The following is an 11,682-nucleotide window of genomic DNA, read 5'->3' on the forward strand; positions in this document are numbered from 1 at the left end:
CTTCCTTGTGAGATATGACAGGTTATCAGACACAGAAAGTTGTTGATGTAAAAGCTGGTTACTTTTGTTTTGTTTCTCCAAATGTGGTCCATATTATATCACATACATCCATCTTCTATGCTGATTGTCTTTATTAGGGTCACAGGGTTATGCTGGAGCCTATCCCAGCCGACTTGCATGTGGCAGGGCGACCTCCTGGTCGCCAGCCAATCCCAGCCACAAGATTTTTCTTCATTTAAATATCCCATTTGTGCATTGTTATCATTGATACTCTTGTGAAGGTGTACTTGTATAAACACAAACACACAAATATACCAAGCACTTGTTTTTGTTAGATTTCCGCTCTCCTTCTTTTTGGACCATATTTTCAGTAAAGGGAATTAAAATTTTGTGGCTGATACATAGGACATGAACTTTTTGTTTCGTTCGGCTTATGAATGTCGCACCCTGTGTAGGTTAACACTTGACAGTTTGTTTACGTTCCCTTCTTGGGCTTCTTTTGTTTTTGTTTATTTTTGCATTCACTTCCTGCTGTGTTACTATTATCACCCACACCTGTTCCTAATTTCTGTTGCCCGTTTAGTTCAGGTGTGTGCTTCTCCCCTACATGGGATCATTATCGTTTGTTGGTCTGCGCTCCTCAGTTGCTGTATCCTGCTGCCGCAATTATTATTAAAAATGAACATTTTACCTGCATCCGGTCCTGGTCTCTGCATCCTGGGGTCGTACCGCAATGCCCGCATGTTGCGTTGTGACAATGAAAAAAGTTTAGTAATTACTGTGACATGGAGAAAGGGTGGAATCTAATAAGATCTGCTTCTTTCTATGCCTTTTCGGACATGTTGAATTATGTAACTGAAAGTATGGTGTACTTCAATGTAACCTTGTATGCATGTAAAAAAAAAAACACCGCCATTCAATTTCCAAACATTCATTGTCGCATAAAGCAGGAGATGGTTTGTTTTTAGATTATTTTGAACATTCTTAAATGGGACTGTCAAAACAGCATGTTAAGAGCGGGCCATCCATCCATTGTCCCCTGCTTATCCAGGTCAAGGTCATTCTTAGTAGAGAAGCCCAGACTTCCCAGTCTCCGGCCACCTTTTCCAGTTCCACCGGGAGTACACCAAGTTGTTCCTAGAGATTTAAGAGAACTACCTCGTGCAGTTAACACTGCAAGATTGTTTCATGGGTATTGCAAACAAAGATTGGAATATTGATATATGCGGTCAGTTATAAACCTCAAAGTAAGCTTCGTAAGTACATAAATAACAGCCTTTTTGATGCTCACACAACATAAAGTATGTAGGTCAATTTGACTGCAAGGATCACATGCTGAAACATATCGCCATGCTTTGAATACAGCTCTGTCTTGAGTGTCTCAGATGCATATGCACAAATAATGTGTTGAAATAAAAGCTGTCGGCAAGAACAAGTTTAAAGAGGAGGAAGAATATGTAAAATCAAAATAAGCATAAGGTCATTCTTTATTTTTTTTCCCAAACTGCTTGCTCATCATCACCATGAAACCTGATGATCTCAGCAAGCAAGGAGGAGTCCCCTTCAATTGTCACTGGAGTCCAACACCAGGACCAAATCATTTCTCCACTCTCTCTCTCTCTGTACCAAAACGCTCATGTCATGCTGGTCCTGCTGCTGTAAAATCTCTACAAGCTTTGGTACCACAGACGGAACTGGTACCTTCATCGAACATGATTTGGGATCACTACTTTTTCTGGATCTTGGTGTTTGTCAGCTTGCATCCATAAAGAGGCTGAGGAGACGCACATTCCCTACTTACCACTGGTACGTTCCAACAGCATGAAAAATAGATATGAAGAGCAAAATTCAATTATTGTGTTGAGTCAGAAACAGTGGCTAAAACCAACTAACTCTTTATCACCCATTTTTTTCTTTATCAAGCCTTTTTTCCAGTGTTTTTTTGATAACCTATCAATCCAATTTCTCTGTTTTCCAATATTATTTTACCTATTAACTATCAATTTTCCACTCTAAATGCAAAAAATGAATTCAGAGTACGAATTCGTAGCTTAAGCTATACTCCCGATGATACGACTGATATGGTTCACTTCAATTACAATAACATGATTTGATACAATTAGATTTTTACAATTACAAATACAATTTGATTTTATACTTTTTCAATTTGGCTTTGTTTTATTATATTTAATATAACATTTTTATTGGACCTCGGTTTTGTAATGTGTCTCTAAAAGTTTTCCTATATGGAACAACTATGGGTGTCAAAGGGCTTTATAAATAAAGTTGGTACAGTATGGTATGACATGGTATTGTATGGTATGGCATAGTATGGTAAGGTGCAATCCAATGCAGAGAAGACTGCATACTGCTGTGCTATTGACATATTTACCGGTGAGGAAAGAACAATTACACTTTCATATGAACAAACATATGACACTCGCATGCCGCCATAATGGCCAAAAGGGTTTGTTGCTGGTTGCTGTTGGGAATGATGCTACATTGTGATACCAGTTTCATGCAAGACACTTTTTTTTCATTGTTTCATTTCTTTTTTTCAGTCAAATAACATTTCTGAAAAGAGTTTTACATTAATATAAGAATAATTCCAACACCCCCAGTGCTCTGTCAAATTATTCTGTGTCAGTTTTTCAAATCGAGCCAGAACATTCTAGACAATTATGACGATTTTTTTCAGAGTACTCAGTGCCTGTCAAAAAGTAGTGCATCATTTTTGTTAGGCTGATTTTTATTCAAGGCTTAACTTAAGTCTTCTTCCTCACTCTGTCTCCCATTGATTTAGTCTTTGTCTTGACTACCAGTCTGTTGTTTTACACCGATTAACCATATTAGAACTCTCTAATGGTCTGCTAATTACTGACATCAGTGATCATCTTGATTGATCAGTCATCTTGCAGCATTTATAATTCATAATGAAACATACAGGAGGAGAAAGGTAGAAAGCAAAAGGACATTTCAAAGACTACAAACAGAGGACAGTCTCGATGTTATTAAGAAAAATTTGGAAGAACGAAGTTGGAAATGTGTCCATTGTAAGAAAAGATGGAGATGACGCATACAAGCACTTTCTAAATATTTATATGAAGCTCTATGATGTGCATTGTCAATTGAGAGACTTAATAAACAAAGGAAAGGGTAACAAAGGGTCTCCAAAATGCTTGTAAAAAGAAATTATATTACATTATATAGGGGATTTATAATCCAAAGGACTAAAGAAGCAATGACAGTATTATTAGGATTACCCTCAATATTTTATACATGGAAATGCCAAAAATAATAATATGAACAAGATGGTTGAAATGGTCATATTCATATTCATAAATATTGTATCAAACATGGAAAAAAAAGATCCCAAATTACTTATCAACAGGAAGAGGAAAGTATATACAGGAATTCTATCTCCATGTCCCTCCCTTTTTTGTGACAAAAAAAACCAAATAATCGATATCCATCCATTTTCTATACCGTTTATCTACCTTTGGTGTTGCCGGGTATGATGGAGCCCATCGGCATGGGAATAATAGAAAGGGTGATTAATGAGATGGCAGAACCACCGATGTACATCGAGTGAGTTGGATCCGATGGTGGGGGGGGGGGGGGGGGGGTGCCCAAACGTTTTATGAGGGTCCAATGGGAACGACTGGCAGACTCCCCCTGTCAAAAGGAGTTCCAACTCCCACCTCCGGGAGAGCTTTGACCATGTTCCGAAGCAGGCGGTGGACATTGAGTCCGAATTTGCCATGTTCCGTGCCTTCATTGTCGAGGCGGCTGATCCGAGCTGTGGCCATAAGGTGGTCGATGCCTGTTGTGGAGGTAATCCCAGAATCCGTTGGTGGACAACTGCATTCATTTTGAATAAAAATTTTTAATCTAAAAGTGGATAAATTCCTCTCTCCAGAATTATTTTACAATCAATCTAGCTCGAGCATACTCTGACTTTGCTAATAGCCTCTAAATGGGTAAAGTAATCACATTCATTAGAGTACTGTAGCCATGAACTAACATCCCATTCGTCACATTTATTATTCTTTGTTTACAACACATTGCTTAACTGTGTAGCACAGGCTACAGGATCACTACAGGGACAAAAGAGGCCACTGATTTAGTTTAGTTTAGTTATCTAATTTGTTTATCCTAAACTGAAGTAGGGTCTCAAATTAAGTGGGGAAGAAGCCAAAGTAAGAAGCAAAAAAATTACCATTTCCACACAAAATGGGAGGAGAACTTTTTTTCATGCCTGACTTCATGCAGTGGGAAGGTCATTCATGTAATGTCAGGACTCATCAATGCACCAATACTGACAACTAGTAACCAGAATACTATGTATAGCATGCCTTTCAATATTTTTGACTAATATTTTTGATTAATAGTCAACCATAAAACGGCAATGATGTATTATTTTTTGAAAACACACGATAGTGAGGGAGCTACGTTCAAACTATTTTGGCTTGTATCTCTTCTCTTCAGGAGCTATGGAGTTTTCCAACAGTTCCCAGGATAACCACTTCAGACACCATGACTATTTTGGAGATATTATGCAGGACAATGAGACCAACACAAGCTCTCTAGAGTGCCTCCAGCTGCAGATCCCGCAGGAGCTCTTCCTGTCGCTTGGCCTCATCAGCCTATTGGAGAACATTTTGGTGGTGTTGGCCATCATTAAGAACCGCAACCTACACTCACCCATGTACTACTTCATCTGCTGCCTCGCCGTGTCCGACATGCTGGTGAGTGTTAGCAACGTGGTGGAGACCATCGTCATGCTGCTGCACGACCACGGCTTGATGGACGTGCAACCGGGTATGCTGCGTCACCTGGACAACATTATCGATGTGATGATCTGCAGCTCGGTGGTGTCGTCACTCTCCTTCCTGAGCACCATCGCGGCTGACCGCTACATCACCATCTTCTATGCGCTGCGCTACCACAGCATCATGACCAAACAGCGGGCTGTGACCATCATCGCTGCCGTGTGGTTGGCCAGCATCACTTCCAGCATCTTCTTCATCGTCTACCACACAGACAATGCTGTCATCGTGTGCCTGGTGACCTTCTTCTGTTCCAGCCTGGTCTTCAATGCCGTGCTCTACCTGCACATGTTCCTGCTGGCGCACATGCACTCACGGAGCATCGCCGCCAACTTCCCCAAAAAGCGGCGCCCATCCACTAACATGAAGGGCGGCATCACAATCACCATCCTGCTGGGCGTCTTCATCGTATGCTGGGGACCTTTTTTCCTGCACCTCATCCTCATCCTAACCTGCCCTACCAGCCCCTTCTGCAACTGCTTCTTCCGGAACTTTAACCTCTTCCTCATATTAATCATCTGCAATTCGCTCATAGACCCGCTCATCTACGCCTACAGGAGCCAGGAGCTGCGTAAAACACTGCAGGAGCTGCTCCTGTGCTCCTGTTTCTTTGGCGTCTGACCGACAACTGACTTTACACAATGCATTGTAGTGGCGCAAACATATCCATTGGGTGGTGGATGCATAAAATAAGCAAGATAATTACTGTATTTGACTACCTTTGCAGTGGCAACATGTCAGGGCAAACAATTTATAAACAAATAAACAATCCAACTTTTGAACCAACTAAAACAAAACGAAACCGTGATTGCTTGGGCTGGAAGAGAAGAAGGGCAGGTGTGTTCCATTTATCACTTCTACTCCTCCCACTTCCTTTCCAAGTGGCCTCCGCATGACGTTGGCAATGATGTCATACCAAGTGCCTCGGGCACGTCAATCGGGGCAACTCAAACTGCTATTGGAACGCAGCCATTGTATTATATGTGATGTTAACGTGTGCTGTATCTGTACACACAAAAACAAAGGATTTGAATCCTTCTTCTGTCATAATTCACTGTATATTTTTAATGCTTTTTTCAATCGTCAAAACAGAAGTTTAATTTTTTTTCGGCTAATTAGTGTACAGGAGTTTGATTCTCCACTTGAACATCTATGTTTGGAGTTTGCATGTTATCCCTGTGCTTGTGTGGTTTCCTCCCACATTCCAATAACTCAAAATTGTCCATAGATATGAATGTGAGTGGGAATGTTTTTTTGGCTGGCGACCAGTCCAGTGTGTACCCCGGCCCTGGCCCAAAAACAGCTGGGATAGGCTCCAGCAGCACCCCCGCGACCGTAGTGAAGATAAGCGGCATCGAAAATAGATGGATGGATGGGTGGATAGTGCACAGGGACGTATTAAGCTCTACCCTACTGTAGTTTGAACAATCCTGTGAAATCACAACATTTTTCAATTTTAAATATACTGTTTTTGATGGAAACAGGAAATGTTTCTTTGTGTATGTGTGTGTGTGTGTAAAATGTCATAATGGAGAAAGTAACAAAGTCATCCAAGACTGGTTAAAAAAAAGATGACCGTGAATAACTGTGTGATATTTTGTGATATTTCTTTTTTTGTGCGTGACTGTAAGACTGAGTCCACGCATGCATTCAGACTGTTGCACATGTTCATGCACTGGGACTGGTAGCACATGACTCTTCTGCAGAGAGCCAACGGCTTAATAATAAACATGTTTTTGTTTTGTAACTCACTGCAATTAAACAATGTAAAATATGTTGCGTATGTAAATCGCAAAATCACTTTTTATAGTGTGGACTGCTCATAAAATTATCCATTTTGTCACGGAATGAAAATCTGAAGTTGAAATGGAATTCAGTTAGATTATGCTGGAAAATAATGACTATGCAATTTTTCATGAATTAACTAAAGTCTGGGCTGCACAGTGAACTCGTGGTTAGTGCGCAGGCCACACAGCTAGGAGACCAGAGTTCAATTCCACCGCTCGGGCATCTCTGTGTGAAGTTTGCATGTTCTCCCTGTGCATGTGTGGGTTTTCTCCGGGTACTCCGGTTTCCTCCCACATTCCAAAAACATGCTAGGTTAATTGGCGACTCCAAATTGTCCATAGGTATGAATGTGAGTGTGAATGGTTGTTTGTCTATATGTGCCCTGTGATTGGCTGGCAACCAGTCCAGGATGTACTCCGCTTCTAGACCGAAGACAGCTGGGATAGGCTCCAGCACGCCCACGACCCTCGTGAGGATAAGCGGTAGAAAATGAATGAATGCTGCTTCAATATTTACACAAATGGATTTCTGAAGATTTGAAATTAGATGTCCTATAAATAAAATAAATAAGGTCGTTTTTTGCTGAAAATATGTGGGACATTCTACATTATAAAGTTTTATTTTTCTTCTGCCCATTGAGCTGTATATCTTTTGAATTTGAATCTTTTGAAAAGGTGTTTAACTTGGACCTTTTGTAAAAAGAAGATGGCAAATATTCAGAATGTTGAGATTTTTTATGAAAAATGAATGTAAGTACTAGGGATGAGCTGGATATTCGTTATAAACGATTACATTACAGATTACATTTTTGACGGATAAGAGTCTGAAACGAGTACATTTTGTCATTATCCATATTCGTGTATAAAGAAAATGCTCATTCTGTATTCACTCTTCATGCTCTGTGATTGGCCAGTGACACACAGCGACCGCTCATTCACGGTGCAATTGGGAAGTTGAAAACGGCTTGGCGTTTGTCACAATGCCTCCACTTTATTAGGTTTTCTTCAGTTTGCCACCATTTTGGTTTGTATGTTAAGTTACTTGCTAAAGTTGTTCCGTAATATGCGCGATTGCGTGGTGCGTCAATGCACTCGACAACTAAATACATATACATTGGCTGGCCACAACATTAGCTACACTTGCACAACAGGAGCACAAGAGGGTGTATGGCTCCTTTCAATATTTTGCAGTCCGGCAGTCTGGAAGTCCTTGGGAGCTCTTGGGAGTTTGACCAATCACAGCAGAGTGGGTGTGCCTGGAGGCGGGGCTTGGGTGGAATATGTTAAAACAGACTGTTTTGGCAGGAAGTGGGAAATCCAAGAAAACACAAGTGGAATAGGTGCAGATTCTGGAAGATCTAGAAAACTTTCAGTGTGGGTTGTCGTGTGTTGCTGCTCTAAAGGAGTCCACAACTCAATACGAAGGGTCGACAATGAGCATAATAGGTCCTCTTGAAGTCCACCCTGCCTCTGACAAACCCCCCTGACAGTTCTCTGTTCCACCCCCGCAATTTGAGAAGCACTGGCGACCAGTCCAGGGTGTACCCCACCTCTCACCTGAAGACAGCTGGGATAGGCTCCAGCATGCCCTAGTGAGGATAAGCGGTAGAAAATGAATGAATGAATGGTGTAACGTCATGTGTACATGTTGTGTTTGTCTCAAATAAAGACAGCAAAACTTACAGCCCCCCCCCCCAAGTCCTTTTGTGCATATGCACTTTGGCAGTGGTTGTATTACCACTAAAAGTAAGAAAGGTTACAAGTTCCAGTGAGTTAGCAAGTCATCAAACATCAACAGCCTCTTGTTCAATCACTGCTGCCAGCAGCAGGTCATAGCAATTTTTATTTTGTGTAAAAAAAAAAAAAAACCCACAGTCATCCCTCAAAGTAAAGCAACTTGCCTCTTTCAACTTGTATTACAATCAAGCTTTCTATAAAGTACTTGCACTAAGTCATGTGCTGGGTGCCTCAAGCTACAACACTGTGGTGTGTTGTGTTTTCATAGCAACTAAATATTTCATAGCTCCATCTCGCTCCCGTAGCCAGCTCGTGACAGTCTACCTTAATAAATCCGGTTTGGTCTGGGTGTATAATGAAGGGAATGACGTTTTCAATTCTATGTCTCTATTCTATTCTGTGTCTTAATTAAAGGAAAAACAAACAATAATAATATTGTTTTTCACCTATATCACAAAGCTGAGATGCATTTTTGTCTTGAAATATAAAAAAAATTATTAAGTATAAAAAATACAACTTCATAGCCGGGCTGCACGGCGCTAGAGTGTTTAGCGCGCTTGCATCACAGCTGGGAGACCCGAGTTCAATTCCACCCTCGGCCATCTCTGTGTTGCATGTTCTCCCCGTACATGCGTGGGTTTTCTCCGGGTACACCGGTTTCCTCCCACATTCCAAAAACATGCTAGGTTAATTGGCGACTCCAAATTGTCCATAGGTATGAATGTGAGTGTGAATGGTTGTTTGTCTATATGTGCCCTGTGATTGGCTGGCGACCAGTCCAGGGTGTACCCCGCCTCTCGCATGAAGACAATTGGGATAGGCTCCAGCACCCCCGCGACCCTCGTGAGTATAAGTGGTAGAAGTGGCATCCTTTCATTTTCCAGTATGTGGCCCTTGATGAAAAACATTTGGGCACCCTTATTCTAAATTGCCATAGGAATGCAGTTTGTCTGTATCTGCTGTAGGATTGACTGGTCACCAGTCCAGGGTGTACACCTTCGCTCGCCCAAAGTCAGGTGCCTTGGGGCTCCCGTTAGGCTCCGCTGTTTTCATATTGTTGTCTAACAATAAAGAGGTATTGTGAAGTAGGATTGTCTATTGGCTATTTGTTATGCGTATCGTTGAACCCATGATCAAGTGGGGTTGCACTGTCGTAAATAACGCCATTGAAAGGATGGGAATTTCCAATGGAAGTAAAGTAAATAGTTTTTTTATGGTCTGAGGGTGGAAATGAATGAAAGCATTTATTTAAAAAGTCTATTAGGAATTATCTTTTTAGAGTAACTAACATTTCTAAATCTATGTTTGCATTCTCCCCGATGATTTATGTCCTGATTGTGCCAACAGAAGATGGAGTGTAAAGCCAGATTGTGGTGACAGTGCAGCAAACACTATTCTTTTTGCTTCACCAATGGAATACAACATTTTCATGAATGTAATATAGGGGTGTCCAAAGTTTGGTAAAGGAGCCATTTTTGGCCTGCAATTTGTTCTTTATTGGCCTGCTGCACATTATAGAAATAAAATTAAATTTTAAAAAAATCTTAAAAAATGGGAAAAACACAGGAAAATTCAATGTCGGTGAAAAAGGTTTGGACAACTTTGATGTAGTGTGATGGTGTGGCATGGCGTCTCCTTTATAAGAAACCCAAGGCTTGTCATCATTGATGACGATCGCAATGCAGAGAGATGTCACGATGAGATTTTGTAACTGGTGGCAATCCCATATCGCAAAATCTGGAACCAAATACTTCTTTTGGTTCACCATCCAGATCTAATACATGGAAGAATGCCAGCGGACCTCTTTTTAATAATAATAATTAAAAAAAACCCTGACTGACGAGTGAATGTATGAATGACATTCACAAGATTTCCCCTCGGCAGATCGGCTGAGATCATGTGGCCTCTCACGCCACACCAGATTTAATCTTTCTGTCCATCTATTGATTAGCCCAGCAGGTGACAAGCAGCATTCACAGGAAGTTAAGACAGAATGTGACATGCAGCTACTTACCTGGGCTCACTGATTGGCTATTTGGCTAGCCTGTCTTGTAAGACAGCTTGTAAAACACAATGCTATAAATAGACCATCCGGGTCAGAAGCAGCAAGTCCATGGAAACATTGCAGTACAAGGTGCACAATCTGGAAGATCTAGAAAGCTTTCTTAGCAGGTTATCATGTGTGGCTGTTCTATGGGAGTCCACAACTCAATGCAAAGCGCCGAAAATGAGCATAATAGTTCCCCTTTATGCTGGACGTTTAGATAAACTGTTTTAATTGTTTCTAAAAATCAACTCTAATGATTTCTTGTTTCAAAACCAATTTAACTGCTTTAAAGGTTTTCAAATGAATTTCCATATTAAGATGAATTATATTAAAAGGAAATAATAGTATCAAAGGGATGTTGTTTTATAGCCTGGGAGGCACATGCTTACAGGGTGTGGTAGCGCTCTTGTCTTGTTCTTTTAGCGGCACAAAGCGGCTCTGTTCACAGCAAAGGCAATTATTCACAGTAAGCTTTTCAAACAATAAACTCACTCAAGCTAGGAAGATCAGGTTAATCCATTACAGAAAACAAAACAGACCCTCTGGGGTAGCCCCTTGAGGGTGAACAAAAATAACAGGAAACACAAAAAGTCATTATAATGTAAAAAAATAAATAAATAAATAAAAATACGGCATGACAAACAAATGAAATATACTCAAGTTCTCATGCTTTCAAACTTTTTGTTTGAGTACATTCATCCTAACCTCCATCCATCCATTATATACAACATGTCCTTGAGTTGAGTTGGGTTAGGGTTACTCGGTTTGTCCATACATATACTGTATGGACAAACAACCATTCACGCTCACATTCACACCTATGGCCAATTTACCCATCCATTTTCTATGCCGCTCATCCTCACCAGCTGACTTTGGGTCAATTTAGAGGCTCCAATTAGCATAACATGCATCTACAAATGACTAAATCAGTCTGTAACCCAATTAATAACCTTGGAAAGCTTTTCCTCTGTGAAAATACACATTGTAATTAAATAGTTAAACAATTAAATATTTACGTAGATTTTAGAGTTTACACCTATGAGAACTAGACGACTGATGTTGTGAGATCCTGTCACACGAGATTAAAACATGACAAGATTTCTCATTTGGAGAAAGGCTGTATTGTGAGAACAGGGCAGCCAGAAGCCAAACAAAATTTTGAACTATTGTATTGCTACTATAGTATAAGTATATAGTATAAGTTTCACCTTTGCATCTCATAACACATAACTCGAGTGTGTTCATGGACTGTCAAATAAAGTGGGAAAAAGCTGTTTTCAAT

The 11,682-nt window shown here is 40.5% G+C and overlaps 1 protein-coding gene across 1 annotated transcript; it reads left to right on the top strand.

Annotated features, from left to right (window-relative positions):
• Positions 1 to 1,685: 1,685 nt before the first annotated feature.
• Positions 1,686 to 5,450, top strand: mc1r (melanocortin 1 receptor). Its single transcript, XM_058089005.2, has 2 exons — positions 1,686 to 1,806; positions 4,489 to 5,450. The coding sequence occupies exon 2, from the start codon at positions 4,494 to 4,496 to the stop codon at positions 5,448 to 5,450; it is 957 nt and encodes a 318-aa protein (XP_057944988.2). The 5' UTR covers positions 1,686 to 1,806; positions 4,489 to 4,493.
• Positions 5,451 to 11,682: the final 6,232 nt, after the last annotated feature.

Source organism: Doryrhamphus excisus, linkage group LG13, assembly GCF_037039965.1.
Source record: "Doryrhamphus excisus strain RoL-2023G ecotype Guam linkage group LG13, RoL_Dexc_Guam_v1.1, whole genome shotgun sequence".
NCBI lineage: Eukaryota > Metazoa > Chordata > Actinopteri > Syngnathiformes > Syngnathidae > Doryrhamphus > Doryrhamphus excisus.

What these genes read in the sequence shown, in the direction of transcription:
- mc1r (XM_058089005.2), top strand. Translation starts at nt 4,494, where the DNA reads ATGGAGTTTTCCAACAGTTCCCAGGATAACCACTTCAGACACCATGAC.